The following is a 23,726-nucleotide window of genomic DNA, read 5'->3' as shown; positions in this document are numbered from 1 at the left end:
TTTACTAATCAACCTAGATTAAAACAATTATCATATTATGATATCAATGAAAGTCATATGCCATTAGTTGGCACATTATATCAATTTAGTTTGAAGTCACTTAAACTTGATTTGAAATGTTTGAACTACATGTGCGATGAAGTAGTTATTGATAATATGTTCAATGGTTTGTCACAATTATCACAACTATCACATTTGGATCTATGGTTTCGGTCGTTTGATGACAACCTGACCGATGCTGTCTACCGGGGAATGCAGTCTATTGGCCAACATTGCAATAAACTACAGTCCCTTATCATTAATCACTATCAGTATGAGTTGTCCCAAACCTTATCAATAATTAACACAAGTTTTTGCCGTCAATTAAAACGATTAAAAATTCAACGATTTTATGTTATCGATGAAAACGATATACCAATTAATAGCCTAAATAAATGTTCAATACTAACACATTTGCTAATTGAACCATGGTCATCGTGGGATGCATCAATTACCATTGATGATGATGATGCTAATAATATTGATAAAATATTACCCAGTATAAAATATTTGAATATTACAAATGCTCGTATAATTAGTAATAATGATAGTATGAAATCAAAATTTGAAAATATTAAAAACTTAAACTATGTTAAACTATGTGGTGAAATAATTATCAATAAATTAATTAAAAAATAATATACTATTTTATAAAATGAATTGTAAATCAATTGATGATTTTTGTTGTTAATAATACTGTATTTGTTTTCTGATTATTTAATTATTCAGTGTTTAGCAATTAGTTACCTTTTATTGTAAATAAATAGAGTATATTTAATATTAAAGAAAAAAATACAATAAAAATTTGTGTCTTATTAATATATTAATAATAAATTCAAAAAATAATTTATTAATTTTATTAGTTAGCTAATAAATAAAATATTATATATTATATTAATAGATGTACAATAGTTTCAATAGATGTAAGCAATAGTGTAAATTCTTACAGTATATTTAGTAATATTATTTACATTATTGCCAAGGTCATAAATACTAAATGCAATACAATGTATTGCGTAAATTATTATTATTATTTATATATCTTTACAATGTATATAAAATATTATGTTTATAATGGGTGTATAGTATACTGTAGTGTAATTATTAGCTAAAACGTTGATATAACTATTTTATTGGTATTAAATAGTCAATTAATAATATTTTAAAATTTGTAAATTTTTTTAAAGTAAAAATGTGTGACAATTATAATAGGGATTCATTTGATAGATTTGGTGACGACTTATGCGATGTATTGTTAAGTTATTTGACAATTAAAGAGCGATTCCGATGTGAATGTGTTTGCAAACAATGGCAACAATTGATATATCAATCGCAAGTAGATCTCATTGTTTTTGATGAACTCATCTATTTATTAACAATTGATAAAACAAATCATATAATCAATACACAAGTGTTTGATATGATTTTGAAAAAGTGTCCAAATATTACTAAACTAGAGTTTGGATACTTTGGTCTAACAGATATTACAATGCAATCAATTATCAATTTATGTAATCATTTAACTGAAATATACTTTGATAACGATTCCTATGATTTAAGCAATGAAATGGTTGTCAAGTTTTTTGATCGTTTTGGACAACAATTAAAACATATTATATTTTTTGTCAAAGAAGACACTAATGCCGATCTAATCTATAGTAATGTAAAAAAATGTATAAACTTGGAAACTGTTGATACCTATGACAGAACAGTTGGCACCAGTAGTCGAAGTTTAAGTCAACTGTTCAAACCATTAACCACTGGACCAGATATTAATTATACAAAAATCAAGGAACTGGTGATAAACTATACGATTGATGATTCCGATAGATTTGAATTGATTGCCAAATATTTTGCCAAACAATTGAAATCATTATATGTTATTATCGATGATACTTGCAATCAGTACTCTATAAAAACATTATTTAAAAATATTGGAAAAATTCAAACATTGATTACATTGAAAATCAATGTCTATTCACAGAATCCGGAATTTTGTCACTATTTGTTAGGATTAATGCCCAGTAGTTTACAATTAGTTGGACGCAAATGTAAACGTTTAAAATATCTAGAATTGTTTATTACTAACGATAAAACTTTTAGAAAATTTCCAGAAATATTTAGTGTAATAAATAAATATTTTGCTAACCGATTGAAAAAACTAATTATTTATGCAAATATTATGGAAATTTATGTACTATTAGGCGATATACTAAATAATTGCAAACAATTAACACATTTAATCGTTGATTACGAACCGCAACACGATGTCTATTTGGATATGTTTAGCGATAAAATTACCAGAAACTTTCCACGACTTAAATACTTGAAGTTGTCGGGCATTTACTTAACTAATACACACCTAAAGGAGTTGTCAACATTAAAATCATTGCAATATTTAGAATTTCCTGAATGTCTAAATAAATGCAATACTGAATCAATTGAAACTTTTAGCAAAATTATTACATTTGTAATCAATTACAGGTTTTATATATAATATATTATAACTGTTTATAAATAATTTAAATTATAATTTTATTAGAGAAATATTTAAATAGCTGTAAACTTATTAAAATTAAAATTTTAATAAATGATAATTTATAATTTAACTGAAAATTTAATTGTAATTTATTTAATGTTAATAAATTAAAATAGTTTGTATAATTGAATATTTTTATTTCTTAATATTATCTATTGACTCTATTAAAACTAAAATGGTTATTAAATAGTAAATAACTATAAATAACATTTTGTTTTTTTAAAACTTAATTTCCACATAATTACTTATTAAAATTATTATTATTATTGTCTTTTTAAGTTTTAGCCGATACTATATTTATGATATAACTTGATTGTATTAATAGCTGATATTTTAATTGATTATTATATATATATGAAAATCTAAATGAATATTACAAATAACTATAACTATTATAGTTATTTATATGAGAGCTATAAATAAAAAATTATTATTATTATTATTACAAATATGATATACAGTTAAGTTAGACAATCAGATCTAAATTATTAAATTTTCTATTGACAAACCAGTCTATACCCCCCATACCCTTCCCCATATTGTTTGGGCAAAAACTAGAGGGGAAAAATAGTTATATTAGATACTTAACAAATTAAATAAATTATAATTTATTTAAATACAATATGTTAAATTAATTATTTTATGTTAATAAATGTACCTATTTTAAATGTTACTTGGTTATTAAATTGATTTTAGTTTGTTTTTTTTGTAAACAATAGATATAATAGATAATATGTAAATTTATGGGGGGGGCTTGTTTAAGGGATGACACACTATACTACATTAGATGAAAATGTGATACATTAGTATTTATGTTTAATTATACTTAAACTTACAATAAACATCAAAATAATTAATAATTATATTAATGTTTGCCATTGTTACATAACCTAACTAATCCTAATATAAGAAAATATTTCATACATAGTTTTAATTATATCTATTTTTTTTAACTACATATACTTAGATTTATTAGAGTTTAGTTTCACAGAATATAATGTTAATGTGTTATATGAATATAAATTATCATATACTGTATTACAATGCTTTGCAATAGCTATATACATATACTGTATAATAGCTGCTAATGTATTGAATACATGTATCCCTAGCGGTCTATCCGTGCAAAGAGAGAGAGAGGGAGAGAGAGAGAGAGAGAGAGAATCCAAAATTATAATATATTTATATTAACATCAAATATAAAAATTTAACATATATTTGAATTCATTACAGTTATATGATATGTATTAAGAATATTAAATTATAACTTAAAATTAATATTAAACTTATTTAACTATTTGTAGTACTATTTAACTACAAATTATAACTTATTTAAAAAAAACTAAAGTTTCGTAGTTTATTTTGTATTATCAAATATAAAAACAACTAATAATTACTTAAAAATTTATTGTTTACTCTTTTCATATAATTTATTGAATAAATTTTTAATTTACATCAAAAATCAAATCAATGCCTACTTTCACTACCAAAATAACTGTTGACAACATTGTTGTCGCCGATATCACCACAACCATCAATGATGATGTCGACACTGTAATCACTAATACGACTACAACTAACCACAACAATGTCGACACCAAAGATATTTGTAAATATTTATCATATATATTTGAAAACTAATATAATCTAGTTTATTATTTTGTTATAAATTAGTAAAAAATAAATAAATATATTTTTATTATGCTAAAATTGAATAACAAATTATAATATTAAAAAGATTTTTTAACAAAACTATTTTAAGACTCTATATAAATAAAAATATTAATTTATAATAATTTTTATAATATAGTAAGTTATTAATAATATATTAATTTACTTTAATTGTTAATTAATTTTATATTACTTGATTAAACTACTAATTTGTTCTAATTTATACTAATTTTTATATATTTTTTTAAAAAATTAGGTCTTATAATACTTTTAGTATTATTTTTAACAATATTATCTATTGTTGGAATTGATCAATACGTTTATGGGAAATACAATTGGTATTATAATATGCTTTTACAAACATTAATCATATTGTTATTGTCTTTATTGTCAAATAAATAAATAGAATTATAATTAATATTTATAATACAGTATAATAATCACAAAATGTTTAATATTGTTTAAAATTACATAAATAATCAAATCTAATCAGTAATTTTTAACTTATATTGAAAGTATAAACATCATAAAAGACCACTTTTTTAATATACTTAAATTTTTTATTAATTTATTTTTAATGTATTTATAAATATAAACTGATATATTAAAACAACAACTCTAAAATAACAACATTTAATTTTTTAATTTTTTAAATTTAAGTAATTTTTTCTCAAAATGTAATAATTATTTTTATGTAAACAAATAAAATATTAATATATTCACAAACTTTTTAAAAATTTTATATTGTATTATAATATAACATCAATATATTTAATATTTATTTTCAAATTTAAATATTATAATTAAACTAATATTTTTTGTAATCTAATAAAATATTTTTATTTCTAATGCATTAATTAAATTACATTTTAATATACTGGTCTATTAAGTAAAATACTGTAATTTTATTTTATTAAATAATAAAAAATATATTTTTTAAATCAAAATTTAATTATTTCTATACATTATATGTAAATAATAATAAAAAAATAAAAACTCTTTAAAAATGTAATCATCGAGCGATTATTATTTAAATAAACATTAACTATATATTATTTACAAATATTTATAAAATAAAGATACTTTAAAAATTAATAAAATATTATTTATTAATATTTTGATACAATATGTAAGCTTTAAATATTATGTTATTTTTAAGTTATTGTTTTTAATTTAATTTTCTTAGTTTTATAAATTGTTTAACTTCCAGATAATTATATAATTATAAAATTATAGTATTTAAGAAAATAATTTTTAAAAAAAAACTTTTAGGTTCTGTAATAATTCTAGTATTAGCTGCCATTGGCATTGATTATTATATTTAATAAAATTTCAATTGCTATTACATCATGTTTTTTAGAAATAATGATAATATGATAGTTATTATTAGGATTTTAATGGATCAGAAAGAGAAAGATAGTTTTGAGAACCGCCGTCACCGCCAACCGTGAGGACAGTTAGCTATTGTTAACAACACAACAAAAATAACTAATATTTTTAATATTAGTACAAAATGACACTTAAAAATATTAAGGTATATAAAAATTAGTTAAATTAATTTTTATTACAATATTATTGCATTACTATTACAACATTATTAGCTAATAAAGTTTTTGAATAGTATTATATCATTTAAACTTTTTATACATAAATATTTTTTTTTGTAATATTATTGTAATATACAGCAAATAAAGTAATTATAAGTATATTAAATAATATATAATAATGAATTTTTAAGTGTATTTAAGTTTTATTTTTATGTAGTTTTTTATATGTTAACAAAAGTAATATTTTTTATCAAAATTATTAATACTAAAAATTGTAAACATATTTCTATAACATTTATTTTAGATGTTATTTATAGTTATTAAATTGATTTTATGTATTGTTTGTTATAAAAAATTGATATATTATATTATTATAAATATAAAATTTAATTAATAAAAACTTGAATCATATATTAGTATTTATTATATACTGTATTGAGTATATCAAATCATAACTTAAGCTTAATAATACTGTATAACTTGAAGTTATTAGTATATAACTGTAATTATAAATTTAATACTCAAATAAAAAGTTATATGAAATTTTAATCAATTATAAGCAAAAAATATTACATAATATAATGGCTATTATCACTACTAAAGTAACTTTTGCTGACAATAAAGAATCGCCTGTAATCACAACAACCGTCGCGAACAACAATAATACCGGAGCCGATACCCTAACCACTAACACAACTACACCTAAGCCTAACAATAGCTTAAACGTTTGCAATACCGTTAATATCGGTAAATATATATATAAAGTTTGCTTAAAGTTTGCTAAAAGTTTGTAAAAAATAGATGTGCACTAGGTTAATTTTGTATTATAACTTTTATAATAGTAATAATAATATACAGTAATATAATAATTATTTTTCTTTATTTTTGATGATAAATGTCTCTAAATTTTTAGGTTTCATTATACATGTAGTAATTTTGTTGGTATTATTAACTGTTGTTGTCGTTGATTATTATAAATATGAAACATTCAACTGGATTTGTGCCGTCTTTTTATTGATACTAATCATACCTATTCTAGATTTAAAACAAGAAAATGAGACTCAAATATCCGCCGCCGACGACACCATCACTGACGACGCCATCCCTGTTGACGACAGTCCGCTATTGTCGACCAAAGATGACTTATATATTGTGTAATCATATCTATAGTATACAAGTAATACTTTATATATTTAAATCAAGGGCTAAACAAGGTTTTTAGATTTTAGGGTGGAGTCAAATGGAAAAAATCTGGGGGTATAGGGTAAGGAGCCATTTTTTTTCATTAAGGAGCCATTCTTTATTTTAGCCATACCCCACCCCCTACTCTTTTCTTAACCCTGAGTTAAATATTTAAATAAAGTATCAATATAAATAATTAATTAAATATTTTCATTTTAATCCAAAAAATTATAATAAATCATATTATTCCTAATATTTCTTTAACTAACAAATAAATTTATTTTATAAATTAATAATATTTTAATTTAATTTAATAAAATACACGTTATCTATAAATTTAAATTATAATAATACTGACTTTCATTAATAATAAATTGTTAAATAAATTAATTTTTTTTGTTACATTTAAACTTAAATAATATAATAATAATAAAATATTTTGGCTGTCTAATATTATGTTTGCATTTCTAATGTAATTCAATTCAATTATATATATTTTTTTACTACTGTAATTTAATTTTATTAAAAAATTAGTTAAAATCAAAATGTAATTATTTTTTTATTCTAATAAATAATATATATTTACCATTTTTTAAAAAATGCTATCTTATTATCGAGTACCTAATATTTTTTTAAAAAGTTTCTTGTATATTATATTGATTGTTTTGCTTGTTTATATATAATATATATTTAAAAAGACTTATAGTTTCATATGGTGGGATCATAGAGTTTGAAAAATTAGAGTGACCAAATTATATTTTATTTGGAGTACTAAATAATAATACATACAAATTAGAAAAATAAAACTAATTTTGATAAATAACTTATTAATTAAATATAAATTTATTATTAAATTGATAAAAATAAAAAATTAAAGAAATTAGTAATGAATAAACATTTAAAAATTATATAATAAACAAAATACAATTTTCCTTTTTTTTTTTATTTTTGTTGGAAACTCTAAATTTTTATTTCAATGTTATTGAGCAATAACTATAGATTGAATGAAATAGCTTTATATGTATTAATGCTTCCCCTCCATGCTTACCCTTTTCCCATATCCACTATTGGTTAATCCCACCACTATATGAAACTATAAGTTTTATACTGATTTAAAGTATTTATTTATTTTTAAAAAATAAACATTTAGTTATAAACCTAAATACCATTCACCATAATCATTAAATATCACCTTAGACTATTAATTGTATTTAGTTTATTAGAATTTATTAATAATTAGAAATTTATTATCATTTTTAGCATCAAACAGTTATTTAATTTATTAGTTATTTAGTTTATTTTTTAAAAATTAATAATTTTATTAATTGTAATAAATTATTAAAAGTTATAAAATATTTTAGTTTAATATGTTATAAGTTATTATTAATTTAGATAATAATTCTAATGATTGTATTATAATTAGATCACTTTAACTGCAATTAAATATTTTTTAATTTAAACTTAAAAATTATAATTATAATAATATTGAATAATAAAATATCTAAGCAATCTATTAGTATTAGTATCTATTTTTAATGTATTTATTAAATTATTTTTTATACTGGCCAATTAAGACAAATAAGGTAATTTTATTTTATTAAAAAATTAATTATTATTATTTTAAATCAAAATGTAGTTAATATTTTATAAAATAAAATATTTAATATTAACAAACTCTAGAAAAATGCTATCTTGTATTATCCAGTGATTTATATATATACAGTATATTGTATTTTTTAAAATAAAAAAGGTTACCTGGATATTATATTGATTGTTTTGTTTCTATATATATATTTATAAATTTATATATACTTTTTATAAACATAAAATGTATAATATTTTACTTTACTATAAGAAATAATATTATAAATTTATTATAATATATTCTATCTATTTGTTGTTTAAATTGATAAAATGACATAAACAATTATTGAACATTTTATACATCATAATATCTACAGTTAAAAATGGGTATTACAGGTAATTAATTTATCATTTTAAATATATTTATATTTTAAATATTTTGCTAACTATAATATTATTGTAATTATTATTATTTTGTTTGTTTGTTTGTATTTCCTTTAACAGAAACTATATTTATGACATTATTGGCCATATTTGTTGCTATTATAGGAATTGATTATTACATAAACGATAGTTTTAATGAAGTATTTGGTATATTTTTATTTATTATATTAGCTATTTATATGAGAATAGTATCGCCACTATTACCGAAAAAGTGGTCAGAAAGAGAGCGGTCGCCGTCGCCGTCGCCACCGATCATTGAGGACAGTTCGCTGCCCTTAACTGCTAATGATTTATAATTTTGTTTTGTTTTTGAATGTAATATATAAGTTAATTAAATTTTTATTTGAAATTATAATAATTATAGCTTTATTTATTTATATATACTTTAAATAACGATCTGAAATATCCATTAGCAGCTATTTCACATTAAAAAATAAATTCATATAAATATATTAATAAAAAGTAAAACAATTTAATAAATTATATTTTATTTTAGCATAAAATTGTATACTTGTCTATATTATGTTAATAAATTGATTTATTTAAGATGTGTTACTTAGATATTAAATTGATTTTTTGTTGTGTTTTGATATATTTTATGAAAATAAAAATTCAATATTTTGTTTTTAACACTTATTTCAATTTACACTCATTGTATTATAATACTTAAACTTGATGTTGTTGTTAATAAACGATAAAATTAAATTTTTAACTTGCTATTTAAATTTAACATACTATATTAATATATATTGATAATTACTGTATATATACACAAATTAAAAATGGATAATAAATGTAATTATAATATAACTTTTGAAATATTATTTTTTGATAATAAAAAACTGGTAGTTGCATTTATTATTATAAATATGGAAATTTATAATATATTATACTTTATATTTTTAATATTATTAACCACAATTAAAGCGGCCATAGAAAAAAGAGAGCCAATCATAAAAACTATTGTTAACAAAAAAATTGATAAACAATATTATGGTTATTAATAATCAATTACTCAATTAATAATTACAATATTTCTAAAATAATGTAATAAAAAATATATTATAATTTTATAAAATTAGATTAATATTCTATAAATAATATCTTAATTTAAATAATAACAATAATATTTACAATAATAAGATTATTATTTTCTACATTAAAATTTGTATTAATTTAATTTGTAATCTAATATCCATGTTTTTATTTTTAATATATTTATTAACTATTTAAATATTATAATATTTTATATAAAAAATAAACAGAAATTAAAATAATATTAAAATTATGATTTTATGACAAATACGGGGATGCAATATTATAATAGTTAAGACATAAACTTGTTATAATAAAATAATTTAGATTGTAATAAATATTTTTTTTAAATACAAATGCAAAAATTGTTATTTTATGTTAATAAATAAAGTATTTTAAATGTTACCTGAATATTAAATTGAATGTTTTGTTTGTCTATATATTTTAAGATTTATAACATCAAACAAACAATATATAATTTTTAAACATATATTTCAATTTATTATACTAGATATTAATATTGTATATCGTATAATATAAAAAATAATTTGTTATTTTTATATCATATACAAAGTTATAAATTTACATTACTGTACAGTATATGATATATTAAAATGGCTGATAAAAGTAAATAGATTTTATTGTTAATTTTATTTAATAACTTAATTTTCATGTAATTTATTTAATTGTTTTTTTTAATTTTAGATAAAACAATAATTATAATATTATTGTCTGTATTTGTTGCTATCGTTAGCATTGATTATTACATATATGAATGTTTCAATGAAGCTTATATTGTATTGTTATTATTAATATTAACAATTTATACAATTTTATATTATTACTATTGTGTTTGGATTTACAGACATATGATAAGGACAGCTAATATTATAATTACTAACCGATTAATTAATATATATTTTATTTAAAACCTTTTTAAAAAAAAAATTAATTCAATTAATATTATTGTTAATTCTATATAAAAATTAATAAATCTAACAAATTATAACTATTTACTAAACTTGGTATTTTTTATTTGTATTTAAATATATCCCAAATAAATTGATTTTACTAAATAAAATATATTTATTAAAAATTAATTTTCAGTAAACATGTTTTCAAAAAAAAAAAAAAAAWWATATTATTATTATTTAATATACTTTATTTTACTAGATTTTCAATAATTTTTACTATCATTTCCCTATCATTTGATCGCCTAATCCTATCGCCGATACGTCTCATCCTATCCGCCAAAGTCGAGTCGTCCGCCAGTTTGTCGACAGACTGGACCAGCTCTTCATCACTGCATTCAAACGGATTACATCTCAAACCGAGTCCCGACTCTTGAACTCTCTGTGCGTTATCAAACTGATCGGCAAACAGTGGCATAACTAACATAGGTTTACCGTAATAACAACATTCGGTAACTGTATTGTTACCGCCGTGAGTAATGACCAGATCGACCAGCGGTAGGATTGCCAACTGTGGCAGTGATTCGTTGCCCCACATGTTGTCCGGTAAGTCATACTTGTAATGTAGTGGACCTTTGGTAACGATAAACTTGTGCCGCGATTTGCCTAAAATATTGGTCAAACGTGTCATTAGCTCGATGTGTGAGCACCCAAGTGAACCCATCGATAGATACACCAGTCTTCCCGGTCTGTCCCTTAGTTTGGCCGGTATGTCAAAAGTGTCGCCAGTGGTCCGTACAATACAATCAATTCGTCGCCAGTTTTCAGGCAACGGCTGTACCTCTCGATAGTCTAGCTCTTCGGGTGTCATATATATGTTCAGATAACTAGAAACGGGATGTATGCAAGTGTTGGTTGTGTTTGAGGTCACTGGTGTGAGTGCGGCACCGTATGATTGATACCATTTGTTGCATTTATGGTACAATTTTTCAAATACTTTATCTAAATTTTCTCGATGTTTTGGCCAATCATTTGTGTCATTAGTTGGTAAACCTATAATAATGGATGAAACAATAATAATAATTAGATACCGGTGCTGCAGTATATTATAGAAATATGTCCTGTAGCCTACAGGCCCTGTAGGCAACCTACCTAACCACGCGGGTGGCAATTGGTCGCTACTAAGATTTGAATTAAGTATCATAAGTGGTGCAGCCGAATACAACCAAACCCAAGGTATACCACTGTTGGTGGTCAGTACGGGTGAATTAATATATGAGTCGACAACAATAACATCGGGTTTGACATCGGCAACAATACGCTTATATATCTGATCTCTGGCCATCAGTACATCGCACAGCTCGTCAAACAATCCGACATACGTTTTGGCCACATTTAGCGGACACTCTTTGAATACCTGTGCATTGCGGGCAACAAAATTGTTTTCACGTTTTGCCCGCATCTTATCCTCGGTCATCGGTGGCGGCTGTAGTTGTGTCAGACTAACACCGTCGTTGATTTTGTCCACATTTGCAGTCAACGATTGTACTGCAAAGCCATACTTTGTCAACTGGTCGACAAAAAAGTCGTCGACGGCAAACACACACCAATGACCGGCCTCTCTGAGGCTATCGGCCAAACCGTGACAGGCATTGATGTGACCCAAACCGTCTAACGGCACGAATAGCACAGTTAGCATTTTTTATAAAAAAAATTATATCAATATTTATTATTGTCCATATAAGTTATAAAGTTATATAATATAATAATGTTTATATGTAAACAAAATTATATACAAAAAAATGTGTTTATTTACCGGTAATAATAATAATAAAACTAAATTTTTATGTATTTTATTTATCAAAGAGATTAAACTAATGATATTATATTTATATAGTAATATTGTATTGAAGGCTATAATATACTAACTATAATAATGTATAGTATTTTTTTATAACTATTGATATTTTCTAATTGTAATAAAGTACAGTAAAACTTGCAAGGTTAAATTATTAAACAATTATAATTTATATGATATTTGACTTATAATCTAATAATGTATTAGTATTAATAACGGTATTAATAATATTTTTAAAAAATGATAAATATTGATTGTATGAGTTATTAGCTTTTTTATTATACATAATTCAGTCATATTGATAATACTAAACAAATAAATTATTAATTAAATAATTACAAATAAAATATTAACAAATAAAATATTTTCAATTGAAAAATATTATATACAGTAGTTGATTAATTTACAGTAATAATATTTTTTTAAACTAAATAAACTAGTTAATAAAAACATTATTTTGAAATTTATAAATTTTCTTTTTTTTATTCAAAAATAAAATATATTTTTATGTACTGTCTATAAATAAATATATAATGACTAACATAAAAACAAATAATAATTTACTTATATAATTTTACCATGACAATAATCATCTATTAGCAACAAAAAAATAATTGCCATTGTTTTATTTGTTTATTTATTTACTAATATTATTATTATTATTATTATAACTAATATATTGTTAATTGTAACCCAAAAAAACAAATAATTAATTTTCAGTCATGCCATTTCATAAATACTTATCATTTTATTTCATAATAATAATTATTATTATAAATACTATACTATTATCACACATTAATTGCAACTATAATTTTTTGTATACTACTAATACTAAAAATAATAATAATAATAATGAAAAAGTTGACAAACATTTAGTTGAATGTATCAATCATATGGACTGTTTGGACATCAATATGGATTGTATTGATAGTCAGTGTCGGTGCCATAATAACTACAGTTTCGATATCAACGACAGACGCTGTAAACAATTTATTTGTTTGATTAATCAGGACTGTCAGGAACAGGATGTCCAGCGGCTATGCCTATTGGGCCAGTGTTTGTGTGCCGGCGACCTATTGGTCGATTCAGTGACCAAACTGTGTATTGAAAGACCCGGTTATGACTATACTTGGCTCTGGTTTTTGGTAATTTTGTTTCCATCAGTTGCACTATCGGTCCACGGGTTGTGTCAAAAGCATCGGATATATCGTCAAATACAACGACAACAACAAAATATAAATTAATTTATAACTTAAATAATATAATTAAAACTACTTATATTATGCTTTGTAAATAATATAGAATTTTAATATTAATATATTTTATACTTTTTTATTTATTGTCTTTTTATTTTTTTATTATTTTTATTTATTTTTAATCAAAAAAATATAAGATTATTTATGTTTTTAATAAACTAATATTTTTACAATTAATTATATATTGTCATTTATTAATTATCTATTTAATATCTCTATTAATTGACTTAATATTTAAGAATTATGGATTATTAGTACATAAAAATTCTGAATAAAATGTTTTAAAAATAAATTTTTATGTGATAATAATTATATATATATATATAATGTCATTTAAAAACATTAATTTGTTAATTAGTTATAATTGATTAAAAAAACAATTTTCATTTTCATTAATTCATATACAGTATACTAAATTTTTCCACAGTAGTTAAGTAACATTAATTGATAATATCAACTAATATTTTTATTGGAAAATTTTGTTTTAAAAATTAAAATATAAGAGTTATAATCGTTTGTTGTTATCGTTAATATTGTGACTTTGTTTTGTGTGTTTGTATGACTTTTTTTAGGTGAGTGAGACAATAAAGACAGTGATAGAGAGAGAGAGAGAGAGAGAGAGAGAGAGAGAGAGAGAGAGAGAGAGAGAGAGAGAGAGAGAGAGAGAGAGAGAGAGAGAGAAAGAGAAAGAGAAAGAGAGAATAATTTATTTTAAATATAATATGCAAATTTTAACAAAAATATTAGTTAGTTTTTTAAAACAAAAATAAAACAAATAATAAAAAAATTAAAGCAATATCTTTGAAGGCTCTTGTTTTGTGTGTATGTGTCTGTATATATGTAAAGGTTATATAACATGAAAATAATTTGTATTTAAGTAAATACTATAACGAGTTTGACGTAAATATATAAACGACACACTATTATATGTATTATTATATATATAATAATAATAATAATAATAATACCACTGATTATACATAAAGATATTGAATGTATATATCATATAAGACAACACACACTCACTCACGCACACACACACACACACWCACWCACRCACACACACACTCACTTGAAAGAGGTTTTTAACCATATTATATGCCGTAATCATTGATGTAATAAAATATTTAGTTCAAGTTTATCCTTACTTTTAGTTTTTTGCAGTACAGGACATACTATGATATAATATTATACAAAAAAAAGTTGAATTATAGCATTAAAAAAGGTGTAAAGGTTTTTTTGTAATACATACACAACAAAACTTAAATTTAATATTTATATATAAAATAAACTTTTTTCCCACTATATGTTCAATGAAAGGAAAACACTTAAAATTGAAGGGAATTTCTCCCTTTTATTTGATTTTATGTCTCATTCACACTTGAAAAATCAAAGTTAACATTGATTTTAAAAAAAAAATATATATATATAAATTTTATATACTTATAATAAAATGGGAAAAAATATTTATTTATTTATTTTTTGAAAAATATATTTTTATTATTTACAAAAATCCATATGTGTATTTTTCATTATATATATAATTTCATGTTTTAGAAATTAATAATCACATTTCAAATTAGTAGCTTAAACTGTAAACACATACACATATCGTCATAAACTATTATTATATATATATATATTTATAAATTTAATATTAATAATTAAATATAATAATATATATTTAGTGTTTTTTTATTAATTTATTATTAATAAAATTAATAATGTTAAAATTGTGTTAAATAAAATATGTCAAAAAGTAAATCAATATTGTTTAATTCAATTTGTGCTTGCTACAATACGATTACCTATTTTCTAGCTTTTCTATTTAATTATCATGATAAATTTTATAGACATCTATTTAGGCAATTAAAATATTTACTAGATTTCAATGATTTCCATAGAATTGCCAAAATTTGTCATGTAAGTAATTTTTTAAGTTATTATTATTATTTTTTTAAATTTCAAATATATATCATTTTATTGCTGTTAATTTTCAGATATATAAATATGATAGTATTGTAATCAAATTTATTATTAAATATTGTATTGATAATCAATTCTATGATATGCTTGATAAATTGTATCAAGCAAAATTAATAAATGTCAACAGTGAAATTGATCAATATGAATCGCGTACTATTCACCTAGCTGCTAAATTGTATGATAATACATTGATAAATTTATTACTTAAAAATGGTAAGTAAATAATTTTATTTGTTTATATTATTAATTAAATAAGTTTAAAATTATAGTAGAAATCTGAAAAATTAGTTATTCCTATTATATATATTTAAATAATTTTTTTATAATAAATAAATAATATTATATTTTATGTTAGTATTGGTTAATTTAATTTTAAAAAATGAAATATATTTAACTATTATTAGTTGATTTTTTTATATACTAAAAATGTTATACCTTTCCGATCTAAATTAGGTGCCAACATAAATGTCATTGACATTAACGGCAATACACCTTTACACGTGTTAGTACAGGCGCTCAACGATTGTGATATAAATAATAATAATAACTTAAAAACAGACAAATTTCAAAAAATTATTAAATGTTTAAATTCAATGATTATCTATTTAAACAAATATAACGGAAAAACTGATATAAAACAGGTATAAATAATTATATTGTTATATATTGTTATATTTTAAATAATTTATTATCCTATATTTAATTATATAGTATTAATCTAAAAAATAACTAACAATTATTTTAAACATTTTTTGTTGTGTATGAATCATATATTAATTTACTATTTTATTATTATTAATGTAATTAGTTAATAAAATATTTTAATATAATACTTAAAAATTATATATTTCCATACAATACATGAAAACAAAAAAAAACTTAAATCTATTCATTAATAAATTATATATTTTTATTTATTTGTATAATAATAATGTTATCTAGATAAATTTTCTAAATACACAAAACAATTTTGGCAAAACTGTTTTACACTATGCCGTCATCAATGCTAATAATATGAATGTCGACTATGTATTAGAAATTATCGGCCAATTTATCGACAACGAGATTGATGTAGACATTGAAGACTCAAATCATAAGACAGCCCTGTATTATATACTCGACAAACATGATGTCCGACAATTGCAAACAATTATCGATAAGCTATTAGCAGCCAAATGTGATACACTTAACATCTATGAAGTACATGGTTTGCCACATCAGTACAGACAACAGTTTATGTCACTGAAAAACATGTGCCGTACATACCTGTCGAGGACATATCCCACGGTTGTGACGTCCAATTTGATACATAAGCTTGAGTTACCCAATGAGCTAAATGTATTTTGCAGGAAAAAGTTAGTTAAATTTTAATTATAATTTTTTTTGTTATAAAAAATATTTATATATAGTTAATTAAAATTCATATTATAATTTTATTTGATAAATAATAAGTCAGTCCTCTACAGTATTATATAAAATTGAAAAAATAAATAAATAATTTATTGTATCAAATTTTCTAATTTATTTTTAAATTTTTGTTTTGTTAGTTTAATGTATGAATTATGATAATAAAAATTTTCAGTATAATTATAAGTTTTTAATGTTATGTAATTTTTATTTATTCACTTTCTATATTAAATTAATAAATATTAATATAATAAAAAATATATTTGTTTTTTTCGTAATTAATTACCGTAATTAAAATTTATCTAAATAAACATTTTATTTTCACTATAATTAACTTTTAGTTTTTAATTTTATGTAAATATTATAACTACCGGTAAACAAGTTTAGATAAAAATGTTAAAAATTTTATTAATAAGAATACAAAATATAATTTCCTTAAATTTTTTGAATTAAATAATTTAATTTTAGATTTTTATTAAAAATTAAGTCTAAATTTTATTATTAATAATTCAATGATATATACAAATGATTTACTTTTCATTTAAATAGATAAACAAACATATTTTTGTACACATTTTTTAATCACTAAAATAGAATATCGAAAAATAATTAATTAATAATCAAATTAATAATTAAAATTTTGTTTAAAAAACGATATTATTTATATAGAATACTAAACTTATTTATAAATAATAAATTAAAATAAACATAATTTAACATCATCATTTTTTTAAAGCGCTAATCAATTAAGATAAAAAAAATCAAAAGTTTTAGATAAGCTATTAATAAAAACATAACAAAAAAAACTTTCAATTAATTTTAATTTGTATCGGTTTGCGTCCCTTAACGGCAATCATATCGATAACCACTTTGGGCTCATCTATATTATCGACGTCAACGACAACAGCATTACCTCCGCTGACATCCAATCCATGATTGTCAGCACCGGTAGGTATATTCGAATCGGTTTTAAGTGTTAGTTTGCGTCGAGTATTACGTTTTGCTGATAACGTTGTGGTCATGGAATCATTGTTGACTAATCCGACATCGGAACCATCCGAACGACCTACTGATCCGCCACCGGTGCTCCTGTTTTGACGTTTAGCCCGTCGACCCAATTGAGGAAATTCGTGTTTTCGGCGAATATGATGCCGAAGATCGTCTTTACGGAAAAATTTCGACTCACAGTTCTCGTGTTCGCAAACATACGAGCGCTCCGAGCAATGAGTTTCACGTTTATGACGAGCCAAGTCTGTAATAATAATAATAAATTATTAATTCAAATAAAAAACATTTTAATTAAATAAAAACATATCGTATTTATAAAATCTTTATACATTATTACCGGTAAAACAATTTTAAATACCAATAATAATAATAACTGTATGATAACTACCAATTACCGTATATGTGAATAATAAAAACTAAAATCTAACTTAAATAAGTAAATTAAAAATATATAACAATGTTATGTAATTATGTACGCACCAGTAGGTCTGGTAAAGGTAGCCACACAGTCTTCTATATCGCATTTATGAGGTCGGATACCAGTGTGCTTTAACTTATGTGTACGGAGAGCATAGGGAGCCAAAAATGATTTATCACAACCTTAGCAAACAAACAAAAACACAATATAATATAAACACCATTTCTACTAATTAAGGCTCCGGGAGACACATACCTGGCCAATCACATTTGTGCGGTTTTTCGCCCGTATGACAGGCACGCCGATGATTCTTCAACAATTTATACGTATTGAACCTCCACTGACAGTCGGGCCAATCGCAAGCAAACTGTTTGTCGGCACTATGTATACGCCGGTGCTCTTTAATACTACCCGGATCGGAGCAGCTGGTCATAGCAAGAAAAAAACGATAGATATTAAACCATTTTGATAATCAGGTGCGAGATAAACGATATAACTAAGAGATAACACACACCTGTATTCGCATCCATTAAAATCGCATTTAAACGGCTTCTCACCCGTATGTATGCGATAATGTTTTTGATAGTTTCCCGAACTATCTGTTGAGTAGACACAGCCCTCCCAATCGCATCGGAACCGTTTGAGGCCAGGAGTGGCCGTCAAGTCAGCTATTATTTAATAAAAAAATAGATAATACTTGTTAGCACTCACTGTAAGATCAAAATAATAATTTTCAATACCTTTCCTCCTATTTCGCGACTTTTTTACTGACGAAACTGCAGCGCTATCCGTGGCGTTCATGACATGAGTGGTGTAGACACTGGCGTTAAGATCACCATCAGTAGCCGCACGGGTCGTAGTAGTTGTAATAACTACCTGACCGTCGGGTAACTGATGAAACACATGCTGAACGCCGTCATCTGTGGTAAGTGTTTGACCGGTTGATATGATCGAGTGATTGTCGTCAAGTGTGACCGCTGCCAGTACATCGGTGGCCACTATCGATGTTTGAGAAGTAGTAGCATCGACCAGAGAATTATCATCGATAGTATTATGGGTGGTCAGTTCGGCGATGGCACAGTTAGCACCAGTACTAGTAGTCGTCGTCGTCGACATCAGTTCATCCGTTTGCATGTCGTGAGCACTTCCGCCGCCAACGACACCATTGTTGTTGTTTTCTTCACAATCGTTGTTCGCCTCATTGTCTTCATCCTCTTCGTCTTCGTCGTCCTCATCGAACTCAACTTTATTTAATAGATACTTCAGATGACAATAGTCGGCATCGAGTCGTTGAAGTTCCCGTTCGAACGGAACCAATTGGTCGGCAACTGTGCTAACTTTGGCGGCCGTATCGATGATTGTCATCTTTTGCTCCAAAGCCAACTTAATACACTCCAGTGTTGACATCAATCTCTTGAGCAGCCGATTGGACTTTTCGAGGACATCGTTTTCGGTCTCCAAATGTTGAACATTGGCCAACAAGTGGTCGTACGACTCTTTCATCGATACAAACGATTGGTAGTCAATAATACAATCCATTTGTTTTTATATTTGGCCGCCGATTGTCAATATATTTATGTTGGTTATAGCGGTGATGATGACTGTGTCTGTGATTTTATATGGTCACTACCGCCGAGTGATGGGTAAAATAGTGGACAACATTTTCAACTAATTAATTGATTGATTTGTTTGTTTAACTTTGGATTATATTTTGTGTTAATATTAATAATAATAACAAACTCTTTATATGTTTTGACTATAAATATGAGTGAAAGTCAATAAATAATTGATAATAAAAATAATAATTCAATACATTGTTGTTGTGTGTGTTTATTAGGGCATCAATTTAGGGCCTATTTTATATTATAAAATATACATATAAAATCATATGTTTTTCATAACTATGTAAAAGTACATGTTTTTCGGTTTAAATAACTGTTTGTATATTTTCTCTGTATTTATAAATTATTTTTTGTTTGTTAAAAAACATAAACATTTGAGGAATTATTAGTTCAATAATAATGTGATTATAGTATTATTAATGTTATTATTATTATTGGTTACTGTATTACTAGTGTAACACTACTACTACTACAACAGCAATACATTGCTATCAAAAAATTAATAGCAAATGTTTGTCACAACAAACAAAAAAACATTAACTAATAACTTGTTGGTCACTACCGCTAAATATATCTGTCTGTCCATTTAGTTAGTGATATATCACGCGAGAGAGAGAGGAGGAACCGTATCAAACGGGTGAGAAAAAAAACCCGTAACCCCAGACACCACCCGATAACATCCGACACCACCGCCGACTACGCACACATACACACACAATGGCCGGCACACCGATGGTGGACATAGTAATGGTCGATCGGGTCAGCTTTGAACAAATGAAAATCGAGTCCGACCAGTATCGGCAACGGGTGCACGAACTGGAGCGAGAGTGCGACCAAACTCGCAACGAATTGCAGACATTGCGCCGACTGTGCGATGTCCTCGAACAGGTCAAGCTATACAATGACAAACTAGTCCAATGTGTTCGCCAACAGTTCAATATTGCCGAAACACCGTTCGATCGCGATCTGGCCATACTTGACGACCAGTATCAGTCTATTAAGACAACTGTATTGCCGCAACAGTTTACCGGTCTATTGAATACGGCTACAGATTTAAATGGTACCGATCAGACCACCAGTAGTGTAACATCGGTTGGAGGTCATCACGAGATTGTGTTGACCACCAGCTGTGTTAGCGATCATTTGTGGTCGTCGACGACGACTGGAGTAAACAGTTCGACGGCTGTAGTGGTGACCGATGACGGACATCATCATCACTTAGACGCTGCCACAAGTTATCTCTGTGCCGATGAAGAACTCGATGCCAACAGTCTGGCCGATAGTAGTTGCGATGTTAGTCATGTGATGATTACCGGCGGCCACCACAGCGGCGGAGTTGCTGATGACACAGATTTTATGATCAGCGGTCTGTCACGCGTAGGCAGTGGCGGCACAAAACGTACTAAAGTTACCGCCAAACGTGGCAAAGGTATGTCAAAGCTTTAGTTGTATCGCGAAGAGTGAACAGTTAGCTGTCAATTGTTTGTCTGATTTTTTTTATTTGTTTAGCCAAAACTGTGACCGCCGACGGAGAAAAACGTTTTAAGTGTACGTGGAGTGGCTGTCAATACGCAACTGATAATCGGGGAAACTTTCAGAAGCACTATCGCATTCATACGGGAGAAAAACCGTATAAGTGTCCGCACGAGGGCTGTCAGTATAGGTCAGTATATGCTTTTAGAAAGTATCGATCAATTAATTTATATTTGTTTGTTGGGACAGTTGTTCGGATCCGGCCCGTTTTCGTGAACATAAACTGATACATTCAACCGAAAAGGGCTACGTGTGCGAGTGGCCCGGCTGTACGTGGCGTTTCAAGACACACAAACTACTCAAAAATCATGTCAAAGCTTGTCATACTGGCGAAAAACCTCATAAGTGCGAGTGGCCAGGTAGGTTTGAGCTGTTATATGATACTACTACTACTACGGTACAGTAGTACTAGTAGTAGTAGATACTATGGTATACTGTAAGTTATTTTTTCTAATTATGTTTATCGTATAATAGGTTGTGAAAAACAATTTCTCAACAAATACGAGGTCAGGGATCACATGAGACAGCATACTGGCGATCGTCCATTCAAATGCGACTTTCCCGACTGTAACGGTGCATTTGCCCGGAGCAATACACTCACCCAACATATCCGTGAAGTACATTGTTTTCGCAAACAATATTTCTGTGATTATAGCGACTGCGATGCCCGATACGATTGTGTCGATGATCTGAAACAACATATCCGCGAACGACATCCGAAAACTATTAGTGACGAGACCACCACTACCAGTGCCAACACAATCATTGATGAAACCATCATTGCCGACACCGTCAACAACAATATTAGTGATGTTGATGACGATGTTGTTATAGGTGGTGATAATTCCGGTGTCACTATTAATGAGAACAATGCTAATAATATCACTGACACTAATAATAGTTTAGATAATAACAATAGTAATAACGTTGATATTGATGTTGACAATAACAATACTAATACTATCAATAGTATTACAGATGATAGTGTTGTTTTAGTTGCTGATACTGAGTGTGATAAAAATCCACAAAAAGTGATTAACAAAAATAATAATAATCGAAAAAGAAATAATAATAATAATAATAAGACATCAAAAGTGATTGATTTAAATAAAACGAAAAAACTTAAATTTAAAAAATAATGTGTTTTTTATATATTTAATTACCGTAAATAAAATTTTTTTTATTTGTTTTTGAAATTTAAAAATATAATACTGTATATGTGTTAATTTTAACTATATAATTTATAATACTGTATTATATTGTACAGTATATTTTTATTTGCTTTACCATAAATTATATATACCGGTGTATATATATATAAAGTTTATATACCCAGTATATATACCATATATGAAATAATATTGATTGTATAAAATTAATAAACTAAACTGTATATTTTGTAATTACAGTATATGTAAATAATAGGAGGAATGTGTGATTTTACACACAAAAAAAACTATAATTAAATAAATATTTAATTAAAAAACTTCTAAAGTCAAATTAATCAAGATTAAATATTCAAATAAATTGAACAATATTACCGATTATTAATTATTTTATTAATATTATTAAATAATATGTTTGATTATGCATTAACTGTTAAAATTGAATTTTTATTGAAAAATATTTTTTTAAAATTTATTATATTATAAATACTGTACAATTAATTAAAAATTGATATTA

The 23,726-nt window shown here is 24.6% G+C and overlaps 4 protein-coding genes across 4 annotated transcripts; 2 read left to right on the top strand and 2 right to left on the bottom strand.

The window, feature by feature from the left end:
* Positions 1–11,217: 11,217 nt before the first annotated feature.
* Positions 11,218–12,651, bottom strand: LOC128951389 (UDP-glucuronosyltransferase 2B7-like; the record flags this gene model as incomplete). The annotated part of the gene is made up of 2 exons (XM_054296637.1): positions 12,105–12,651; positions 11,218–12,005 (listed from the first exon to the last, which is right to left on the bottom strand). Coding segments are annotated over exons 1-2 (1,335 nt in total), but the record flags the coding sequence as incomplete, so codon positions are not given.
* A 3,459-nt stretch (positions 12,652–16,110) lies between these two features.
* Positions 16,111–17,426, top strand: LOC128951388 (E3 ubiquitin-protein ligase HACE1-like). The gene is made up of 3 exons (XM_054296636.1): positions 16,111–16,268; positions 16,509–16,696; positions 16,998–17,426. Exons 1-3 carry the CDS (start codon positions 16,139–16,141, stop codon positions 17,424–17,426), a joined length of 747 nt encoding a protein of 248 aa, XP_054152611.1. The 5' UTR covers positions 16,111–16,138.
* Positions 17,427–18,202: 776 nt separating this feature from the next.
* On the bottom strand, positions 18,203–20,646 carry LOC128952079 (zinc finger protein 143-like). Its single transcript, XM_054297413.1, has 5 exons — positions 19,629–20,646; positions 19,403–19,556; positions 19,144–19,313; positions 18,951–19,070; positions 18,203–18,714 (listed from the first exon to the last, which is right to left on the bottom strand). Exons 1-5 carry the CDS (start codon positions 20,425–20,427, stop codon positions 18,272–18,274), a joined length of 1,686 nt encoding a protein of 561 aa, XP_054153388.1. The 5' UTR covers positions 20,428–20,646; the 3' UTR covers positions 18,203–18,271.
* A 306-nt stretch (positions 20,647–20,952) lies between these two features.
* Positions 20,953–23,461, top strand: LOC128951387 (zinc finger protein 76-like). Its single transcript, XM_054296635.1, has 5 exons — positions 20,953–21,939; positions 22,020–22,173; positions 22,233–22,402; positions 22,518–23,074; positions 23,453–23,461. Exons 1-5 carry the CDS (start codon positions 21,228–21,230, stop codon positions 23,459–23,461), a joined length of 1,602 nt encoding a protein of 533 aa, XP_054152610.1. The 5' UTR covers positions 20,953–21,227.
* Positions 23,462–23,726: the final 265 nt, after the last annotated feature.

This window comes from Oppia nitens, unplaced genomic scaffold (assembly GCF_028296485.1).
Source record: "Oppia nitens isolate AA-2021 unplaced genomic scaffold, nextdenovo-longstitch-racon4-pilon3 scaffold1_pilon_pilon_pilon, whole genome shotgun sequence".
NCBI classification, from domain to species: domain Eukaryota; kingdom Metazoa; phylum Arthropoda; class Arachnida; order Sarcoptiformes; family Oppiidae; genus Oppia; species Oppia nitens.
Note: the sequence above shows the minus strand (reverse complement) of the source record. Positions and strands in the feature narration are given on the sequence as shown.